Source organism: Pagrus major, chromosome 10 (genome assembly GCF_040436345.1).
Source record: "Pagrus major chromosome 10, Pma_NU_1.0".
In the NCBI taxonomy this organism is placed as follows: Eukaryota; Metazoa; Chordata; class Actinopteri; order Spariformes; family Sparidae; genus Pagrus; species Pagrus major.
The window spans coordinates 5,686,829-5,710,334 of NC_133224.1; the positions used below are offsets into that span (position 1 = coordinate 5,686,829).

A 23,506-nucleotide genomic window follows, 5' to 3' on the forward strand; every position below is an offset into this window, starting at 1 on the left:
TTTGTTTGTTTTGGCCACCTTTCGAGCGCCAGACGGGTGGGGTCTGCAGCATCAGGACGATCCAGGTGGCGTCTGTGTCTCGTGTCTCGAGCAAGAAGACGGCACACCGAACACCCTGTGTCTGTGCCGCTCGAACAGCCTCGGATGTCTTGTGTGTCAAACTCGTCGCACTCGAACGGGAGCGGTGTTTAAAACAAACACTCAAATCATTTTTAGTCAGAAACATGAGGGGGTTTTTTTAAAGTAGAGATGGATTTGTCGGTCCACAGGGGGATCCCAGTGTGTGTTTCTATTTATAAACCAACACCCACACAGCTGGGAGGCTATGAAGAGTTAATACCATGCTGAATGTGACAGACACAAACGACTGCACCCCTCTCTCCTCCTCTTCAGCTCTTTCTCCATAATTTTTCTTTCTCCCAGACATCATTTAATCGTTTCCCTCGCCGTGCACCCCATAACCTCGCTACCTTGCCTCCCTTCTCTGTCTTCCTCCCACCCCCTCATCTCTCTCTCAGTCTGCCATCTGCTGGAGAAAGCGAGCAACTGCGACGTTTTTGAAGCTCACAGCCGGGTGACATTGGGCGAGCTTCATTTGGCATGCCGACAACGTCCGTCCGGGGACGGCATGGCCTCGTGATTACAAAAACACGACCGCGTTCGAAGGGTCAGGGGGTTCGGCGTCTGCAACAGCCAAGCGTGCGTCTGTTTTAATTAGTCCTGGCAGAGACAACACCTGAAAGTGTCAGCGCGTCTGTGTCGCTTCCAGTAACTCATGAATAAACAGCTGCCGTCCATTGTTGAGGGAAAAACTCCAGCTTCACACGGCAGTTAGATTATCTATCTTTAAAACCATCTTTCAGATTCACTGATTCAGATAAATACATTCACTGTACATGTTTTTCATCAGTTAATGGTTTAGCAACAATACTATCAAAATAATTGTACTACTTCAGGATAATTACAGTCAATGAGCCCAGTATAAAGCATTTCCTGCCTGTTCCAGTCATAAAATAGGATGTTGCTATTTCTGTCATTTCCAATAACTCGTGAATAAACTATTTAAATAACTTTAAATATAGTCAATATGTCGTAAAACCAAATGGTTCTGCCTGAAATTTAATGAACTGGAACCAGAATATGTACCGAGCCAATATGTTAAGGATGTTCCTTTTTCTTTCCAAAGTTTATTTATTGAGTATCGGTGTGGAAAAGTACAAAAAGAGCATCTTGCAACACTCCTGCTAACCCAACGCTGGCATCTATCAGACATAATCCACACAAAAAATACACAATACATAGAAAAGGAAGTGATAGAATAACAGGGTTGCACAATTTATCGTTTCAGCATCAACACAGCCACAAAAGTGACATTGCAGGACGTGCAATGTCAAGTAAGGTTACTGAGACTACGGCTTTTTTTAGTTGTTTTTTGTCGATACAAAACAAAACTTGCACCATTTCATATTTTCCATGACTAGTCTGCAAGAGGCATCTGTCTAATCTAGCACAGAAAACCACCAATCACAGTCATTCTTAATCAATTTATCAGATAAAGCAGGACCTACTTTTGGTTGTTTGTGATAGGATGACGTCACCCCCAAAAATTCAATAATGGTCAATTATTAAGTTATCTGGTGAAAATTGCTGTAGTTTTCCGTAACACAGTAAATATCGCTGAAAATAAATATAACACGATGTCAGTTTTAGACCGAAAAGATATGAAATAGCAAGTTACAAGAGCAGTAACTCACGGGTTTATTTAAAAATGACAGAAAGGGCTATTTTTATCTCTCCATCTAAACAGTACAGCTTGTTGAACCAGTAAGGAAGTGAACGCTATTTCGTACCCAGTTTCTTGTAAGGGACACCAAAGACAGCAGTCAGAGGGTTTCAGACTGATCTACACAATGTATAGATTCAGAAACGTGAAGACGACGCACTACTTTGAAGTGTCTAAGTGTGCTGCATGTGAATATAGAAGAGGGAGTATATTTAGCTGAGGGCCAGCTCCCAGACGTCATCTGAAAAATTAAAGATGTCGAGGACATTTCTACCTGTCCTCATGCCCCTCCTCGTCCTCGATTTCTGCTGTGATTCTTTGACGCAAGATAAAAATAAAATTAGTTTTATTAACATTAAGACATAATGAGTGGAGTAATAGTGTGGCCAATCCAACACCAGAGCAAATATTAGCAAAGTGTGTTTCTGAAAATGCACAGATAAGTTCAAATGTTTCTTTTTCTTTGCAACTTTGTTTGTTTAGGTCCAGTTTTCTTTTTCTCTTTTCCTCTCTTTTCTTTCTCGCTTAGGTTCAGGCACAAAAAAAGCACTTAAAATACCTGTTTTGGTCGCCACAAACACGCCTGGAAATGGTCTGACTTCCCGTAATATATAGCCAGTTTTGGTCACCAATAAAACACCTGGAGATGGTCCTCAATCAGAAGGTTTTTGAAGACTAATTTACAAAACATACAGAATTGGAAACATGAGAACGATGCACTGCTTTGAACCGTACGAGTGTGCTGCATGTGAATATTGAGGAGGAGTATATTTAGCTGAGGGCCAAGTCCCAAATGAAAAGTTCCTACCTGTCCTCCTGCTCCTTCTTGGCCTTGATTTCTGCTATATGAAATAAAATAGATTTTTTTTTTCCATCAGCATTTCACTCTCTAGCTCCCTGTGCAACAGAAAAATTAATTAGGAATCCCAGTGGCGCCTAATTACGGTCTTGAAAAACAGCTCTCCTCAACATATTCAGCGTTAATTGATAACTTTGTCATGTTTACTCGTATTAAGAGAGACGAGCGTGGACTCCTGGAGGCCTGCATGTTTCTATCTGCCCTTTTTCTTTGCCTGGGGACATCCTGCTGCACAAATAGACTAGACGGAGACAACAGGCCTATAATCAGAGTCATTTCACATCAATAACTTCGCTACACGAAGCTGTTTGACCTCATTTTGCAATTGATTTAACCACGAGTGATTCGGATGACAGAGGAAAGACGGGGGAGGAGGAGGGGGGAGAGGAAAAGTTTTAGTGATAAAAAAAGAAAAAGAAAGAAAAAGACTTTAGGGGATTGAAGGATGGAGAGAGAGAGAGAGAGAGAGAGAGAGAGAGTTGGTGTGAGCGAGCGAGTCTGCAGGGAACAGCATGTTTCTGCTCATTAAAGACAGAATGATACGCCGACTGGCAGAAAACACACACAAACACACACACTCGCTGTAATTTGCCTTGGCAGATGAGACACTGATCTGACACTGGAAGCAGTCCGATGACGGCGCGTAGGCAGCGCGACACACACACACACACACACACACACACACACACACACACTCATGCAGGACTGGGGGGGACGTGAGTTTATGTGATCACAGTGACGTTTCCGGTGCTCTTTAACCTCCCAGTCAGTCTGACATCATATGACTGACTTTGTGTGTGTGTGTGTGTGTGTGTGTGTGTTAGTGTGTATCAGTGGTCCACACTTGGTTGGCGTAGAGTTAGAGTCCACTGTTGGTAACGTAGGGGTGTATGTGTGTGTTTTGTAAACTGATTTCATGCCCTTAATCAGCAGACAAGTTGGAAGATCCATTATCTTGTCCGTGTGTGTGAGTGTGTGTTTGAAAGTGTGTGTGTTTGCTCCCAGACAGGTTCGTCCACTTCTATTTATAGCCTCAAGGAAGTAGGCTTGTTCTTACATGAACACACAGACACACACACACAGACACACACACCTTCCTCTCAGGTGTGTGTCGTGTAACATAAAGGGAAGGGGGGGGAGCTGATTTGCATGCTCCACCTTATCTCCAGTGTGTGTGTGTGTGTGTGTGTGTGAGAGAGAGAGAGGTAGAAACGCACACATTCACAAAGAGAGAGAGTGGGAGGTGTTTCCTGCAGCACACCTGAGGGGGCGTGGCTACCTGGCAGGGGAAGTTTTGAAAGAGAGGAAGTAGGGTTGCATTGTTTGAGGAGCTGCTGGCGTGAAAAAGGAGAGTCACCGCTGACAGTGTGTGTAGAAATAGCACCATAAAGGCAGAATAAATCACTTTCAAGAAGAGGAAGTGGGAAAAGATGGATAGAGAATGATCCAGATAGCGTCAGAGAAGAGGAAAAGTTGAGAGAGAGAGAGCAACTTCCTCTCCACCTTTATACCTGTGGAGAGTCACACCGCTACTGGAGTCAAAGGCCATTCAGATAATTGGACGACGCCAGCGATGCTGGGGTTGTGTCGGCCCAGCGGGTGCTGCATGGCGCCCCTGTTGTTCCGCTGCGAGGGAGGGGAGCAGGGGGACGACGACCAGCTCAGTCACGCCGACGAACTGGAGACCAGTCACACCGAGAAGTCGCAGGGGAGTCGGCTGGCGGAGGAGGTCAGTGTGTGAGAGATGATGATGGTGTGGACGCAGAATGGGGATGTTTCGGCCGGACGATAGCGTGTTTTAAAGGTCGTGTTGCATGCATTCACACCGCAGGAAGCTCGGCTGGTTCTGGTTTTAGGAGCAGATTTTAGGAAGCTCCTTTTGTAGGTGTGTAGTGTCCCTTAAGACCTTCCTCAAGAGTGTAGTGAAGGTCCAGAGGGACTGAAACATCAGTAGAATTAATACATTGTGATGCTGAGCAGTGTGCAGGACCAACACACCTGCATTTGAGTTAGATGGCTGTGTGAATATCTTCTGTGATTAATACTATTGGAGAGATCATGTTGGAAGAGCACTCAGTCTGTCAATATTTGTGTTAAAGAGAGATCACAAGGTTGGTGGTTCGATCCCGACCTCCTCCTGTCCACACGTTGAGTCATCCTTGGTCAAACTGCTCCCGATGGTCAGACCAGCACCTTGCCTGGTAGCTCAAGGCCATTGGTGTGTGTGAATGTGTGTTTGAGATGCAAATTGTTCAGCACTTTCAATTAAAAGAGCTGTATAAACGAGTTTTACTGTCACACTTCAAGTCGTAAAGTATAACGCTGGCATCATTCTGTGTATATTTTAACAAAGAAATCCAAGAAAAGACCAAATAGTCACAAATAACTAATAACTTTATAAATTATATAACAATGAATTTACCCAAAGTAACTTTAAAACCTTGTCTCATTAATATTTCAGTATTTTAATCAATCATCTTCTCTAAAAGACAAGAAAGACAAAGTATGCATGTATTAACAATAATAAATTGGTCAGATGGTTGATCATACTTTCTTGTAATTTGTCGACGCACGTTATGCAAATTGCTGTATTTACGTACTTTATGACGTTGATTACGTTAAGACATCGCCCCAGCCCTGGTCAATATTTATTATTTATCATTTATTCAAGTTTGTTGAGGAAACACATTGATTCAGTTTATTTAAAATACATATTAGTGGCTTTGATATATTGAACTTTTGCAAAAACAAGAAAAAATACATACAAACACATACTGTCTATTGATTTTATACACTCTAAAGCATTTAAATACAAAACTTTACTGTGAGAAATGTTAAAAAAAACAATCAAGCTTGCTGTAAATCCCAACCAGACCTGCGACGATTAATTTATTAATAGATTAGTCGATGGAAAGACAATTAATTGACAACTGTTTTGGTCATTTTAGTCATTTTCCAAGCAAAAATCTCAAACATTTGCTGGTTCCAGCTTCTTAATTGTGAGGATTTGCTGCTTTTCCGTGTCCTTCATGACAGTAAATGAACAGTCTTTGGTTTTTGGACAAAAGACGCAATTTGAAGACGTCTATGTGGACGTATTGTGATGAGCATTTGTCCCATTAACTATGAATTATGGCAACAACAGGCAGATTAATCAATAATGAAAATAATCGTTACTTGCAGCCTTAATCCAAACAACACATGCAGCTGTTCTCCGAGCATTAATCCCTGTAATCTTTCAATTTTTAGGAGGCAGAGAAGGGGTTTTTACTCAGGCAACAGTCTGGTCTGCATCTTGGTCTCCGGGTCACTCGGCTCTCCAGGAAATAAATAGAAGTCTAGTGATTTTTTGATTGTTTACAGTGTGAGCGCTGAAGGTCAGTCAGGCGGGCAGGACTGTGTGTGAATTGGCGGGACGGCGGCGCAGACAGGCGTGTGTGTTTCTGAATGTGTACTCGGTTGTTAAATGACTCGAACGCGAGAAAAGAAAAGGGTTGAATCAGTCACATCAGAGCCGCTCGACTGTGTGTGCACTTTGCAGATGAGTAAGTAATGTGTGGCAGTGTGTGCGTGCACATCAGGTCTACTGGGGCTGATTGTTTTGATGTAATTAGTCCTGCTCTAATGAATACACTGATCTGTCTGACAACATCTCTCAGCTGGAGAGGAGAGGAAAAGAAAACACCATCAAGGGTGTGGCGACAGTTTACAGAACCTGACCTTTGCATATAGATTATATGTTGTGTTTATGCAAGGATATGTACAGCACACGTGTGCTTTTTTCCTCTGCAGAGACCGGCTAGCCAATCAGAAGGAAAAAGGCAACTTGTGTAGGTTTATGAGGTACAGAAATGGCCTCGAGGAGGTGTTGCAAGAAGGTCACACATGTTGTAGCTGCAATAATAATGTGAGTAAAGGCAGTCTAGATTATTCTGTATCATCTATACTATACTTGTGTGTGTGGTTATACTTTGCACCCAGATTGTGGAGGTTTTATTGTCATAACAGCGGCTACACCCATCTGTAAGCCCACTTGCAACACACATAATATATAAACTTAGCTTCCCTAAATTCTCTGTGTTAGGTAATTCTTGCTAGTTGCCATCCAGTCCTCATACTACTCTTCTCCCACAGTGCATTAATTAGATATTCTTCTCTCTAATCTTTAACATTTACACGCTATAGGATTTTAAAATAGTGGTGCATCACACATGACAAATGAGGTTATTGTACCACAGAGAGCATGGCACCAACTCGCGTGATCTCGTGGGGAAGCAGACCTAAACAAAATCAAGATTGCATTGCATTTAGAGCATTGGAAATATGTCAGCAAAACAGGTTTCACTTAAACTAAACATTGCAACCTTCATGAAGGTAGGATTTATTGCACTTCTGTTGTGTTAGCCTGCCGTAGTATAAGCTAGGTGCAGCTAACAGACAAGCAATTGAGTGTACAGAAACTGTATTGATATGCAAGTGAACGTACATGTACACATCTTTTTTCTACTGGAGAAGTTTTAGACTTACTATGGGGTTAAGTTTCAGTAGCATTTTATCAAATCTCAATGCTTTTAAATCCATTAATTAGCTTTAGCTTTCACTGGCGTTAGGCTACAGTCGACTTTTTAAGCTAAACCTCAAAGATTCAAACACTAATTTTTAACTGCAATAGAAAGAATAGAGATAGAGTTTCAATACATATTACATATTTTCTGTTTCGCTACAATGGCCCAAAGATAATTTAACGTAAGGAAAGTAAGCTAGCCTAGCCAGATGCTAGCACCTGCAGATAAGTGAAACAACACCTAAAATGGAGCCACCGGCTTCAGCTCTATCAGCAGTTGCTGTGTCGTTAGCCACTTTTATCAAACAAAAACTCTCTGATTAGCTTCTCGACTGACGAGCTCCTGTTGGTGTTGCTACGGCAACCACGGATAAGCCCGATTGGTCACACCTCGTCGTTATCTCCGATGTGGTTCAGTCAAAAGAGACCTTTACACCTTCTTGTTTGTGTGTTTTCTTCTTTCTTCTTCCACTTCAAGCGTCGCCTGTTGTTTTGCTTTCTTCTCTTTCACTCTGACGGATTCCTGTTGGTTTAAATTCCTGCGTCGTTCCTTTTTTATGTGTCGTCTTCCCCGTTGTCACAGCCACTGTCTCTTTTTCCTATCTCCTCCTGCTAATGATCCATGCCATTAGGCAATCTATCATGGCTTCCACCATCAATCCTTCCCTTCCTCTTCCTCTGTTTCCTTTCCTCTTTTTCTTTCTCTGTAACAGATTTGCTCTCCCTCGGGGTATAAAAGCACATTTATTCTAAGAAAGAAACATGCACTGTGAGAGCACGAGAGGCTGAATGTGCCATTACAAGGCCGGATATCTCCTGGACACACCTGTACACAAACGCGTACAGAGGTTCAGTGGAGAAATGAGATAGTGATGGAGCGAGGAATTAGATTTATGACTGTTTCGGAGGACGCTGTTGCTGCAAAGACAGACAGAGGACAGAGAGAGTCACTTTAAGATGAAAGAGAAAAACAGTACATCTGGATTTAAACTGAACACAAGACACTTTTTCTGACATTGTTAGACAAAACAATGGGGTCAACTGTTATGCAGCCTTACAATTACCCCCCAACTGTACCACTCACTCGCACGACACAAGCTACCCTGCTGGATAGAAACAGCAAAGCCAACATTTGACAAAGACATCAAATGTTTGACGACAGAGTGGTCATCAAAAAACTAGACAGATATAAATTCATAAACATTAAAGGTTTGGAGCGTGTGAGGAAAATACTGAGGATGAAAAAAGCAATTTTACATCTCAAAAATTTGTATTTGGCAGAAAAACTTGGACAGGTATCAGTCTGTCCTTTGGCAGGCAGAGAGGGATCATCAAAGCATTATAATTTACATGGCTCTGCATGCTTATACATAATATTTAGGGTCCAGCAGTCCCTTTTAATCCAATCAAGCCAAACAAAACATATTAAAATCCGCTAGATTTGGATTTCGCTAGGACCGGCGTGACGTGAAAATGTTGCAAAACGTCTGTATCTGATAATGTGAGGAAGTGAGATAAAATATTCCTGGATCCACACCAGAAGTCACTGGAGTCTGTTCGGGGTCGAGACCCATCCTCCGTCCAAGTTTCATGGAGATCCGTTGAATAGTTTTTGTGTAATCCTGCTGACAAATCGGCCAAGCAACAAACGGACACCTCCTTGTTGGAGGTAATGAGGTCGTTTAGTTTTTTTAGTAGTTATGCTAATCTTTTCTTTGCAGCGAGGTTGTTTAACCTACTAAATTAGCAATGTGTGTCCAAACAAATATGTAACTTGAGTAAACTCGAGCTCCATTTACTCTTGTCAGCGTGTCATTTCATACGTCCTGTATCCAGATAAGACCCAGATGAGATTGAAGCGTGACATCGTTATCACATTTCACTCTCACACTTTCAGTTTCTCTCTTGCATTTAAAAAGTTCACACACTCTCTCCTGTCTTCGCTGTCGGCTCGTGGGTTTGTTTGGTAGTTGTCATGCAGGCGGCGAGTTATCCTTCAGGATGGATTTCCGGATCATGCACAGAATCCGGGGATCCTGCCAAGCTGATGCTCAGCCAGCTGCTCTGGGTCATCCCTGTTGAGAAGCTAGAGGAAACATACCTGTGTTATGGAAAGAGTCTTTTGTCATTGCTTGTCCTTTATTTTTATTACGGTGCAATCTAGCAGTCTGCTCCTGATTTGGAGATAACAAAAACAATATCCGTTACACCTCTACCCCACTTACCTTTTCGCACTTCCTTATCATATCATTCTGTGGTCGCAAATTTGTGTCAATAAAGGGCTCGTGTGCTCTCAGTGTTTATGATATAGGAAATTTAACCTATTGTGCTGCGAAATTCAATGTAGAACAACCAGGAACCAAAAGTATCATCATTCAGTTTTATTAGCTTGAGGTGGAAATTACCAGCTACACAAGTTACTGACGGAGCCAAGATGATAACCATTAAAACCAAGTGGCAACTCTCACTTCAAAGTCTTCTGTTGGAAACTATTTCAACATCTCTCGTATACGTTCACACACCTAAAGGCTGAGTTTACCTTTGCCCGCAGGTTGTAGTGGCAGTGCAGGTTGTGCAAGCTGTTTCAGATGACGTGATAGATGACCTGAGTCACTGTGTGTGCTGATCGCAGTATGTTGGCATTCGTCCCGGAGGCATTTTTAAAAGAGCAGCGTGGTTCGTCACTCGTTGCCTGTAGTGTCTGATTAATTGTGACACATTGTAAAGTTTTACTAATATGTCTTAAAGATGTTTGCGTCATTGTTTTCACTTAAAATGTGTGTAAAGGTTATTCGAGCACAGGTTATTGTATTTTTTTAATTAGAAAAGCTTTAAGCAACTATGTTTCAGGTTTTATGGGGCTATTGGCTCATTAGGTGTTAAATCACGGTTTTCATTTTCTATTTGGAAAAAAAGGATCAATTCTGTTAAATATTTTAGCTGAATTTTGAGCATTTCCTGTTTTTTTGCTCCTGGGAATTTTAGAAATAGACGTTTTAGACTGGAAGCCATTTTTAGGGTTTAATATCTCCGGAAATATAACTCCTAGTGCTATGAAGTTTGGTAGGGGCACAGATGAAACAGTGTTCAACAGATTCAAATGAGCGAAAGGCACGAGCAGACATCTTTTTTTCCATACTCTCTGCTGAAAATGGGAAAAAAAGAGCAAAATATGGCTTTGGTGGCTCAGGAAGTCCCCTGCTTAAGCTCTTAAACTCTTTAAAATCATCAGAATCCAAGACGGGGCAAGTATGGCAAGACAATTTGTTGCCATTTTGCCAAAATGGCGATAGGACCATGAAAATATGTGTGAAAATGCGTTTTTTGTGTCAAAATACAAGTTCCTTCCATGTTGTGTTGAGACTTATGCAGTCTTTGGGCCCAATTCCGATATATCGGCTGATATTAACACATTTTTTGCAGTGATCCTTCAAATGTGGTTATCAAACACTTCAGAGGCCTGACATTGTACAGTTGAGCATTGCATTAAAGCATTGTTTTCTGCAGTATGCTCTTTAAAAGTTGACCATAAAGAAATCCATAATGTGAACAATAACCTGTATCTGGTTTGACACGGTGCGACCCTACTGGACGTCGCCATTCAATCATTTCCAGTTAATCCGCTCCAGCTTTATCACACTGTATGCGTGAAAACCCCAGAGACACCTGATGTTTGTTTTTCGCCATGAAAGTATGCAGGCGGCACACACACGCTTATCTCCCTGAGGAAGTCGCAGGCTTGTCAACAGAAGCTGATTTAATGAAAGCAGGATTGTCGCTACAGTTAACGTTCAGGTATGGTTCGTCAGTAACGTGATCAGAGTCTTAAGATTGCATCAGCTTGTGTGTGTGTCGGTGTGCGAATGTGCTCCAGCATCCATCATCGGGGGGCCCGGGTATCCTCGTGTTGGAGAAAATGAGGATCTCCATGGCGACCCCCGATGTCCTATCTCAGATTGATTACCCATAGTGCATTCTGTCCTCTCAGGGCATGTACTCATAAATAGAGAGGGAGAGAAAAGAAAAAAAAAGACGAGTGCATGATAAGCAGAGGCACAGACGAGGATGAAGTCAGACAACAGCCATCACAATGGAATCAGTGGGGAGTTTCTGCTCCGTGAATTATCGAATCAAATCACGCGTTCTGGCCGCGTTTGTAATTTTCTCGCAGACACGGTTTGCTGCACCCTCCTACCTGCTGCACCACCTCATCACTGTTGCTCCTGTAACAGCAGTACAGGACATCACCTCGGGCGATGCTGCTGCATTAACTCGACACGCCGCATACCAACACTCAAACGTAGCTTCCTCGCTTTCGATTAATGACGATTGTGCTATTTTTGGAAACACAAGGGGGAAAATATTTCAAGACTTTGACACATCTGATCATAAATTATCTCAAAAAAATGGACAAAAAACACTGGTTTAGTCCTTTAAAGGGTAACGCCACCAATTTTACATATTAAAGCGTGCTTACAGGTCTTAAAGAGTACGACGTCATATGTGAAAAAAGTAGTTTAAAGCCTTTTGTGGCGCCGGAGGAAGCTGCATGTAATCTGATGAACTGCCTCCAGTGATGTCACTCAGTTGCATTGTGGGTATTGTAGTCTTCAGGTTTTAAAAAGCAGACCACTGGTTCAACTGATGCAGCACAATCAGAGATGTCACCTTTTTTATTCCACTCATTCTTCTTCCTTTTCAAAACCTGGCGACTACATTACCCACAATGCAACACAGCCACCAAGTTGATCAGATTAAATTCAGCCACTTCCGGATTTTATACTACTTTTTCCACATGCCATAAGAGCCGTAGTCGTCCTCTTCAAGAGCTGTAAACACACTTTAATGTGTAAAACTGGTGGAGTTACCCTTTAAGTAAATGTTTTGGTGATTGTCTGCCACAGATTCAGTCAACACCTCTCTGCTTGTCTGAGCAGCTTCCTCTGTTGTGTGTCAACCCCCCCAAAAAAAGAAAAACAAGCCATCTGAGTGACACTATCCAAACTGATCTCCTTCTGTTTATGTGTGAACTCCAGGAAGAATAACTGTCACTTTGATTATGCAGAAGATCTGGATGCTCTAACGTTTGCTTTTTTTGTCTCCCCCCCCTCTCCTCTACTTCCATCTTTCCTGTCGCCCCCCCCCCCCTTTTTCTTTCTGCCTCGCCACAGAAAAGTGTGAAGGAGGGAATCCTGTTAAAGCAGACCAGCTCCTTCCAGAGATGGAAGAGGAGGTACTTCAAACTCAGAGGAAGGACACTCTACTATGCCAAAGACTGCAAGGTACAAAGATGTCTGCAACGGCCTACAGCTGCATGAAACCAAAATACATTTCTACCGCAGCTATTACACAATACAGACTGGTTTTAATCTAAGTGGTAGGAAAGGGTGTAATAGTATGTACAATACCTGGATGAGGTGCAAGAAAAGATAAGCTGATGTTTGTCTTTCTTGGCCTCAGTCTCTGATTTTTGATGAAGTGGACCTGTCGGACGCCAGTGTGGCCGAGACCAGCACCAAGAACATCAACAACAGCTTCACGGTGAGCAACAAGAAATGTCAAAAAACTGGTTTAGGATACAGTATTTTTAGGCTTAAAATCCAAGACTAGAGTTTGTTCAGGTGCCTGAAACCTGCATTCTTTCTAATGGCCAGCAGGTGGCGACTCCACTGGTTGCAAAAAGAAGATTGTATTTAAGCTTATGAGAAAATGACCCGACTTCTCACTTGATTTATAACCTCAATAAACAGTTTCCTATAGAGTTTATGGTCTCAATCTCTAGTTCAAGTCTTCTTCAACACAGCTTGATGTTCATTTAGTACATTATGGTCCCATTTAGAGTAAAAATAGACGATAAAGCAGGTTATGCTTCAAGGCGTGGCTACCTTGTGATTGACAAGTCGCTACCTAGGTGTGTCCTTGGGTTCTCAGTCAGATCCAATCAGGATATCCTCCCAAGCACCACCCTGTCATCCAAATATGGTCTCCTCTTGATCCAAGAAATCCAAAATGGAAACAGACATAACACTCGAGGCTTCAAAATGGTCGTCCACAGACCAGTGGTTGACGTCACGGTTATTATTTTTGACCATGTGTGGCTCTTTAGTGGGCATTATTGATCTGCCAGTTGGTCCACAACTTCTGTCCAGACAGAAATATCTCAACAACTATCAGACTTATGGCACAAAATTTGGTACGTCCATTCATGGCATGAAAGTGAGTATGTTAGCCTCTTAGCAATAACATTTACCTTTGGCGGCAAAGGAGATATTCGTGCAGGCTGGATGAGAATCTTTCACCTCTCAGCTCAGACTTTCTCTCCGTCTTTCCATTCGTCTTTCCCAGGTGATCACTCCATTTCGCAAGCTGATGTTATGTGCCGAGAGCAGGAAGGAAATGGAGGACTGGATCGGCGCTCTCAAATCCGTCCAGAAATGGGAAACCTATGAGGTGAGTGTTGTTAACATTGTGCTGGCTCACAGTATTAGAAAAGTGCCAAATGTGACGATCCTTTGACAAAAACCAGTCGTGAGACTGTGACCTGTTTTGATGAGAACAGCCTTCACACCTGACTTCTTAAGTCTTCTTCCATCTGTTCTACACTCAAACTTGTCACTTTTTCTACCATCTTGGAGGAAAACACTCTCCTTCTCTCTCTTTTCTCTGTCCTTCTGTCTCTCTTATCTGCTTTTCATTTGAGCTCTTTGCCAGCAGATTGATGCCTCTCATAAAATCAGACCCTCTGCTTTAATAGGCTGTAAAGACAGCTGAAGACTGTGAGCCGCTCTCCTCGCTGAGCTGAAATTCTCTCAGGTTTTTGGGCCTCCTCGGTGCTTTTAGGGTTTTAATTTATGTCATTGTCAAAGACCTCGAAGTTCATCTGTTGCTCCTCGTTATTCCTAGGTCCTCAAGTTAGTGAGGGGGGAAGATCAAGCCGTGGATAGCAGCTCCTGCAAGTTAATCCTCATTTTGGATATGACACTGTGATCTCTCAAGAGTTATGAAAACTTTCTGAAATGCAAGAAAGAAGATTATTTTGTGCAGGAAGTTTGACAGCACCGATGTCACAGTCATGTCTTACCATCTTTTAAGGCACCGGGGACTCATTACAGAAACTTCCTAAGTCTCTTATCTAAGTTTAGGATGACATTTAGGAGTTTTAAGACATGTTTCCTAACACTGATGTTAATCTGTTGGAGAGAGAAGCTAACACTGACTTTAGACTGTTGGAGAAGCTAACATTGATGTTAGCCTGCTGGAAAAGCTAACGTTGTTGTTAGCCTGTTGGAGAAGCTAATGTTGTTCTTAGCCTGTTTGCTTTACATATCCTCAACCAGCTAGCCAGAATAGGAAGAATAAACTTAAGATAGGAGAAGCAGTTAGGACATTTGACACATGATGAGGCCTGAAGCACTGCTTATACTCTGCCTGTATTGACCTCTTTTGGCCAGATCAGTCAGCTGTGCTCTTATGTGTCTCAATCCTGGGGCCACAAAGTTTAATATGTACTGCTGATGCCATTATCTTATCCTTGCACCCATGCTTCCTCTGGCTGTTTAGTTCAGCATGAAATTTAAAAAGTCAGCAGCCACCCTATCTTTTGCAACATCTCTCCTCCCCCCCGGGCCAGTTACTTCTGATGTAGCGCTCTGATGATTTTTGTTTTCTCCCTCTGTGTTTCCACCTCCAAAGCCGAGCCAGTTTAACACGAAGCGCTGATGTCCTCTCCTTCCATATTTCTCCTTCCCCTCAGGCCAGCCAGTTCAACATGGAGCATTTCTCCGGGATGCACAACTGGTACGCCTGCTCGCACGCCAGACCGACCTTCTGCAACGTCTGCAGAGAGGCTCTGCCAGGCGTCACCTCCCACGGCCTGTCCTGTGAAGGTACATAGACACACACCCACACAAAAATACACACATTTAAAGACACATTTCTTAGAAGATTCAACTAAATTCAACCCTTTTCTCACAGGGACCTTTTGTACCCTCTTTACTGACAGCCTTATCATTATAGAAACAGTATCTAGAGCATGTCACTGTGACAGTGTAAGGAAGTAGGTTTATAGCTGCTAATTGCCGGGTGAGGCAGGTTTCATCACAGGTGTGACGCACTGACACCTTTGAAACAGCTGAGTAAAATCATTACCGCAGAAGTCATATACTGTTTGGGAGTTTTAGGTCAGTTGAAAGTACACATTAATGGGAATTTCAATTTCTTGACAACATTTTTATTAAAATGCACAAACAATTTATTTGTTATTGTTTTCTCGTGTTTTCATATGTTTGGTCATTTTCTCAAAAACACTGCGAAAACTCAAAATCTTAGCGAGTAAACTTTCTAAATTCCTCATAAAAATAGCTCATTACACTTCATATATGACAGTCACCTAGAAAGTATCATTTCAGTCTGATAAAGGGACTTGTTTTAGGCTATTTTCACTTGTTTTAAAGTCGTTTATTGCTACCTGCAGACTATGCAGTTGCACTGGGCCTCTGAAACCAAACAGTATGCAGATGATCTAGCCTAATTTATTTTAAATTATACATTGTTTCTTGGATGAGAAAGGGACATTTTTATATGTTTAGTCTGCTAGTTTTTTGTTACTTAACAAATTTGTCACGAATATTAAAATAAAAATCTCTAAAATGAAAATGCATGTCTCATTTTGCAGATGTCATAATGCAGATTCTTTAAATCCTGTTCATTTTCAGAAGAAAAAAAAACTTTCAAACATTACTTTGTCTGTGAACATTTCTGCCTGAGTCACATGGAAAGATTTTCATCAGCAGTGGTGTGTTTTTTTAACAATGAAGACAACAACTCCCATGATCCCACACTACATCTTTAGTTTTGTTTGGATTGTAAACCCCGAGTGGCAGAAATGATTATAAAAAACTTCCTCATAACTCTCACTAAACTACACTGTGGTTAATCTCTGACAACTTCCCTCTAAATGTCCTCGTCTAAATGTCGAGGCTGTTTATTTAAGTTAGTCTAACGTGACATTTATTGATCTGTCCTCTGCAGTTTGTAAGTTCAAGGCTCATAAGCGCTGTGCCGTTCGCTCCACCAACAACTGCAAATGGACCACACTGGCCTCCATAGGAAATGACATCATTGAGGACGAGGAAGGGGTGAGTGAACCGGTTGTCCTTCATGTGTTCGAGCTCACAGCATGTCGGCTTAAACAATGTTCTGCTCAGGACAGCTGATGTCTCACGCTCTCGGTATTTGTCTTCATCTTTCCCCAGGTGTTCATGCCCCACCAGTGGCTGGAAGGCAACCTGCCCGTCAGTGCCAAATGCGTGGTGTGTGACAAGAACTGTGGCAGCGTGCGGCGACTGCAGGACTGGCGCTGCCTCTGGTGCAAGGCCATCGTAAGTGGGATTGATTGTGGCATCTGTCCTGTCAGAAAACTGTCTTATCAAATCAGCGTTTGTGTTTATTTATGGGACATCACTGCTGTTAGCTGCAAAGTTCTTCTCAGTTTAAAATAGAAAGTCGTCAATGATATAAATGTGCTGATATCCATGGTAACAGAGGGCCAGTCCAGTTGGTAAAGCTGTCCCGATTAATTATCTTTCTTGTGGGTGTAGAAAACATGTCTGCAGTGAGCCAAAATTTTGTCTTCCAGCAGCTGTCTAAATGCAAAGAAGCTCCTTCAAAACAACTATTCAGGATAAAACAGGAAGTGATTCAGTCTTCAAAACAAACATCAACATTTGTCACTTTAAAATATGAAATGTTGGAAAAGAAAAAACAGACTTTTTTTATATTTATTCTGGTCCAAAACTGTCATTTTCTGTAGTTTGTTTACTAACAATCTGACACTGTTGAAGTGAGACGTGCTCCAGAAATTTTCATTGTTCTTGACTCGCTCCCTCAACACTTGAAGAATCAAGGTCTGAGAGTTCACTCGAGTCATCGGATTAATGGGGCCGCACTTAAGATGGCAGCGCTATCCCTGAGGAGGTGGAGGAGGTGGGCAGGTTGAAAGCAGAAATGAAATGGCGCTGATGAATTTCTGCCAGCTCCAGGGTTACTGAGTCCGACCTGATGCTCTGATCGCCTTGAGCATTATGAAGAGAGTTTCCCAGGCAAGGACATTAGCGATGCTACGTGTGGCCAGTAGAGCTGAGGTGGAAACTAACCCTCTCAGGGAAAAGCGCCTCACAGGACTAATGCTCGGACTTGAATTCTGCATGTTTAATTACAAAATGAGTTAAAGCTGGCGACTCCTTTTATCAAACAATGGATCAAATCACTACATGTACTTTAATGAATTATCACCTCAGCTTCTTTCAGCCCTACAGAGCTCCTTATCCCGATAAATTCAGACAAACGAAGCTAGCTTGTGAACTGTGAGCCAGATGTTTCAATCAGGAGGTGGTGGGGACCAAAAAAGGAGCAAAAAGGGGGGTGTAAAGTGGACTCTCTAGGCAGCCACGAACACGACTGCAACTATTTAAATTAAGTTACAGGTTGAGCCTCGCAACTTTATCGCTTTATCAACGTAACTGAATGGGATTTATCTCGGCGAGCTCACCGACACCAACACAGACAAGGGAACCACGCACTCATAAAATAAAATACATTCAAAGAGTTTCAACTGAAAAATGAACAAAAAAATCAGATAAATGCATAAATACAGTAAAGCGTTATGGACAGAAGCATACACACTGGTACCTGTTTCAAGGATTAGCCGCCCCACCAACGACCTGCTGGATAAAGTGCATCAAGTGCAGAGTAAAGCGAAAACATTTCACACCTACCCAATAATTAAAAACCTCCTGAACAACTTGGGGTGAGTCAAAAGTGTTAAGGAGGCGTACGGCTTCAGAATATGTGCTGGTTGTTCTTGTCTGAATACGTTCCAGTCTTTTGTGAGAGGGGAGAAAATTTAAAAAAGGCCGTAAGCTGTGTGGGAGGAGTCCTTAAGAACCTTAAGGCCCTTAAATTGTCTACACAGGCGTACAGATATAAGAGGAAGTGAAGAAATCGAGCAGAAAAGTACAGTGGAATAGTCCTTTAAGACACGAACTCAACCAGAGTTACAGGGCGTGTAACTTTACACCGTCTCACTGTTCCACTTAGCAAAGGCCGAATTGCTTTTTGAGTGTTTAGGGGAAATTAATCGTCAGCGCGCACACACACACACAGAAACACACACACACACACACACACACACACACACACACACACACACACACACAGAAACACACACAAATGAATCAGAGTGGTATTTGTAAAGGTTATAGAACTGACATTTGGTGGGTTTCAGAGGGATGTAATGACCTTTCTGCTTCTACTGAAATATAGAATTACTATGGAGACCACTGACTGTGTGTACGTGTGTGTACGTGTGTGTGTGTGTGTGTACTTGCAGGTCCACAACAGCTGTAAAGAACAAATGGGGAAGGTGTGTCCCTTGGGTCAATGTCGAGTGTCAATCATTCCTCCCACTGCACTTAACAGCATCGACTCGGATGGTGAGACACCTCGTGCACACACACACACACACACACACACACACACACACACACACACACACCGATATGCTCTTTCGTACATTAGGCTCAAAGTTCAAGATGGTCACCTTTCATCTCCATTAGTATAAATCCTTTGGATGCAGAAGCCGTGACATTGTCCAAGATATATCTCATATTTATGGTGTAAATACTGTTTTAATCAACATTTTTAAAGTTTAGCATGCTTCCACAAACCTTTCTAATAGTTTTCTTGAAGAAAAGAAGAATATTTGCAACATATTTTGTCTTACTTCTACATATTTTGGATACACAGATCAGACAAAAAGGGTATTTTTTGGTCCAGTTCTTCTCTCGGCGTTCCCAACACGAACAGTGTCGTCGCCAACGTTTGGATCTGAATCTGAGAAATGTTTCCCAGTCTTTCCATTTTTCAGAATATCTCTGTTTCCCTGTCAGGCTTCTGGAAGGCCACCTCGGCGTCGTGCGCCAGTCCTCTCCTGGTCCTCTGCAACTCCAAGAGCGGAGACAACCAGGGGGTGAAGTTCCTCCGCAAGTTCAAGCAGCTCCTCAACCCGGCTCAAGTGTTTGACCTGATGAACGGAGGACCGGAGCTCGGGTACTCGAGTGTTTTTCAGTAATTTGCAGAATTAATAATAAAACGATAAGCTCCTGGTTTTACTTGCTCGCAGCAGGAGTTCGTCACGACTGGTTTAATGCGCTTCAAGTGCTGATTGCTGCCTTGTCAACACATCTACCTTTTAACATTTTGTGCTCTTCTTCCTCCTCTTCCTCTCCTCCTCATCCTCCTCCCTCAGCCTGCGCCTCTTCCAGAAGTTTGTGACGTTTCGTATCCTGGTGTGCGGAGGAGACGGCAGCGTGGGCTGGGTGCTCTCAGAGCTGGATAAACTCAACCTCCATAAGCAGGTGAGCTGGAGGAGGAAGAGGAGGAGGAGGAGGAAGAGGAGAAGGGGATGGTGATGTAACACTGGAGGTGACTGCAGAGAGTTACTGAAGTTTTTGTGTTTCTCATTATTTTTGGTTTTGTTTTAGTTTCCAGGGTCTGCTCCTTTCAGCTTAGTTTATATTGTTTTAAAATGTTTAGTTTTTATTTAATTCAGCGTTAGTTTGGGTTTTGTCTGTGGAAAACAGTGAAGGGCAAGAGAAATCAGAAAGCTACCTCTTATGCTAATGTTGTAAATCATTAAAAAAATAATAATAATTATTATCAGAACTGAAGCATTTTTAACCTGTGGTAAGTTTGTAACCTGCTTCTGTCTTTAAACCTGAAATTGAATCTGAAAAATGCCAAATAGTGTTTAAACATTCAGGGTATTCAGGCAATTTGGCACATTTTCAACCAAAAAATTATACTTAAATGAAAAAGAGGTGTTGGTGTGCTTCAGGGCTGTCTTTGTTCTATCAAACTCAAGACAAAACCTGTACCTTTCAACAAGTTAATTTCTTTTTGGGGCAAAATAAACAAGCAATACTACGTCTAATGGCATGTTTTGGTTAGACGTTATTTCCCATAAATTCAAATAAATTCCTTTATTTTTTGGTTTAATACTGACTGTGATTAAAGTGATGCAACTCAAGACACAACTAGGCACACAAGGAAAACCTGACGGGGTTAAAACATTTCAGGAAGACAGACACACACTGAATACAGGCCGACATAACAGCAATAAACAAAAACAAAACAAAAACAACAGGGATAGTGGCAGTAAATTCCAACAAAATTCCTTTCAAAGTTTCCATCTTGAATATTCCCAGTATTTTTCCACCCTCAAAAAGGGAAGTGAATTAAAAAAAATCGAGGCAAAGAGAAAGCAAACAGCAGATAATGTCAGGGTGAAGAGAAAGTGATGCAGTGGCCAAAATGACCAACGACACACTGCTCACCGCCGCTGATTAATTAACGTCATGGAATGAATCTGAATTAAGGGAACGCCATATTGGATGACACGGTCCTTTATTTAAATTAGTGTTTAATTTGGATAAATAAGTGCCGCGTCGAATCAGCTTGAATCATTTCATGTCGCACTAAACCGATAAACCAGTTAGTGTAAAAGGTCAGCCAGTGGGACGTTCCTCTCATTAAGAGAAGATTCAACCTTTTTCGTGCTGATGGGAATCCTTGTGGTGGGAAAAAATGCAGCAAAATGAGAATAAAAGTGTGAAGAAAGGCTTGTTTGTCTCTGCAGTGCCAGCTGGGCGTGCTGCCTCTGGGCACTGGTAACGACCTGGCCCGAGTGCTGGGCTGGGGAGGCCTCTGCGACGATGACGCTCAGCTGCTGCAGATCCTGGAGAAGCTGGAGAGAGCCACCACCAAGATGCTGGACCGGTAAGTACCAGGAGGGAGCACGTAGAGGGTGGAGGAGGGGCGACGACACGGTTAGCATGTTGCAACCCCAAGTTGTTAAATCCACGTTTAACTTTAGTTTCCTGTGTTGCTTCTCAGCCTTCAGGTGGACTGACGACTGAATCCCTTTAAGCTACATAATTAACGTAACTGTGAGTGGGAAAACAGGATGATTTCATATATTAGATTGGTGGAGGACATCCCAGATGAACACATTAATTAATGTCTGAATCTGATCCTCTTTAGGGTTGTATATTTCTCAACGGCCGCAGACAGGAGCGAGCAATAACGATAATTAGATAAAAGCACTACTGGCTGTTTTTTTCTTTCTTTCTTTCTTTATTTATACCGCCGGGAACGATTCATAAACAGCATTAAAAAAATAACTTGAGCTGATCGTGGAGCAGCATCGGGGCATAATTGGCTGCTGACGGTGGATAGTTTCGCGAATATCAGGCTGAAAACTCATAACTCATAAATCAACCAGTGAGTAATCTTTTGTTTTGTATGTTTTCATTGACTACGTGAAGCTGAGGTAAGTCTGAGTCACTGGAAACAGAAGTTAGATGAAGATAGTTTGACATTTTGAGAACAACTCTCATGTCTGTCTGTTTAATATGAAGCAACAGTTAGCTTAGCTTAGCTTAGCATGAGGAAGTCACCGCTCCCAGCAAAGAAATAGTCCGTCACGTAACCTGCTGTAAAACCACAACTTGTCGTTTTTGCACTTCAGTTCTGGTAAAGCTTTAACATACAAGAATAACATGGTAATGAGTGAGCTAGCTGTTTCTATCTGTATCCAGTCTTTGTGCTAAGCTAAGCTAAACAGCTGCTCGCTGCAGCTTCATATTTACCGTGCAGACACGAGAGTGGTATCAAACTTCTCGGCTAATTCTCACCAAGAAAGCAATTTACCGTATTTTCTGAAATGTCAAACTATTCCTTTAGTTAAAATACATAATTCGAGTGGTTTGTCCTGCAGGTGTGTAATGATTTCTTCGTCCTCATCTTGAACTACGGGTGGATTTGTTTTTATCAGCGGTACAATCACGGACAGAAAAAGGACAAGAGCTGCTGCGGGTTATCGATTTTCTGCCTCCTGTCCTGCTATCTCGATCTGATTAGCTGATAATAAAGTTTATTTCCTGATCCTTGACATCTTTGTGTGTCTTTGTGTGTCTTCTCAGGTGGAGTGTGATGACATACGAGGTTCCCGCCACCACCAAACGCACACCGATTGTGAAAGAAGACGACAGCCTCGATTCACCCCTGCAGGTAAATTACTTTGCTTTTCAGGGACGTTCAGGAAGCGGCCCGCGTCTTTGACAGATGGGATCCATAAATTTGCGCCACAAAGCTCGATCTCATGAGCCTCAGGAAATTATTTTGGGAAAAAACATCCACTGAGAATCAAATTGAGCCTGGCAGCTGGAAGCCAAAGCAATCAGACCCGAACCACAGGGAGCGGTGTGGCTGTCGACGGAGGATGGGCCTGAATTTAAGCTGAAAGCTGCCTCTGACCTCTCAAATCTGGATTTTTTTGTGAAAGGACGTGCTGCAGTCTTTGAGTCACAGGATGATTCTGCACCTGCAGAGACAGTTTGTCTACGCAAATTCATTTATTACATCGGTGGAAAATTTAGGTTAAATTTCCTGAAGTCTTTAGACTTTACGTTAGTTAACGGCTGATCCAATCAACCAAAAATGGATTTCTTTTGGGTGACAGCACCCGAACCTTAGGCCTTATTCCAGATGTAGCATTTTCTGATTTAGACATGTGGGATATGCCGATATTATTCAGGTTTCAGGAGCATTTTATGGACATTTTTTGGACTACAACTCAATCAGAATATCCGTCTCAGTTGGGTTTTTACTGCAGTTTGCCTGTTTACTGTCAGCGCTCTCTCAACAGTTTGCAAAGCTGAGGTAGCGATGCATGCCCGAAGGAAAAAAAAACCCACATTTCTGGTCAGAAACAATATGAAAGACTTGGATATCAACAGGTTTCTGGATATAAATATGGCCACACTGACTCTTTGAAGAAGGTTTGCACAGAGACGAGCACTACCCACCATTTTGTCACTTTCAGAGAGTCATTTGATTATTTAGTGTTGCAACCAAAAAGTTATGTTACGTCTTCTCTCTGAATTTTATCAAAAACTGATGAGAGAAAGTTAGTTTCCTGTTAGAAACTGGATGCGTTTAGATCCTTCAGACCTGTAACGGAGTCAAATAAAACAATCTGAGAGGGAAAAATGAATTTTAAGACCAACATTAGCAGAATAATGACTACACAAGGCTATTTCCAATCATATAAAGTCTAAAGTCTGTCCCTGTCTTCCTCCGTCTCTCAGGTCCACATCACTCAGTATGCAGACTCCGTGGCCTCCCACCTCGCCAAGATCCTGGACTCGGACAAACACAGTGATGTCATTTCCTCTGCCAA

At 42.3% G+C, this 23,506-nt stretch overlaps 1 protein-coding gene across 3 annotated transcripts in view; it reads left to right on the forward strand.

Moving 5' to 3' along the window:
- The window catches only part of LOC141003935 (diacylglycerol kinase delta), a 73,356-nt gene that overhangs the window by 33,721 nt on the left and 16,129 nt on the right, over positions 1-23,506 (forward strand). For 2 of the 3 annotated variants that reach the window (XM_073475419.1, XM_073475421.1), the window contains exons 4-15: positions 12,378-12,488; positions 12,667-12,747; positions 13,552-13,656; positions 14,960-15,092; positions 16,237-16,343; positions 16,461-16,586; positions 18,596-18,698; positions 19,155-19,314; positions 19,514-19,622; positions 20,903-21,042; positions 22,248-22,335; positions 23,415-23,506. In XM_073475419.1, the coding sequence (XP_073331520.1) occupies positions 12,378-12,488; positions 12,667-12,747; positions 13,552-13,656; positions 14,960-15,092; positions 16,237-16,343; positions 16,461-16,586; positions 18,596-18,698; positions 19,155-19,314; positions 19,514-19,622; positions 20,903-21,042; positions 22,248-22,335; positions 23,415-23,506 (1,355 nt within the window). The remainder of the gene's footprint in view (positions 1-12,377; positions 12,489-12,666; positions 12,748-13,551; positions 13,657-14,959; positions 15,093-16,236; positions 16,344-16,460; positions 16,587-18,595; positions 18,699-19,154; positions 19,315-19,513; positions 19,623-20,902; positions 21,043-22,247; positions 22,336-23,414) is intronic. The other variant, XM_073475420.1, reaches the window with a different exon arrangement.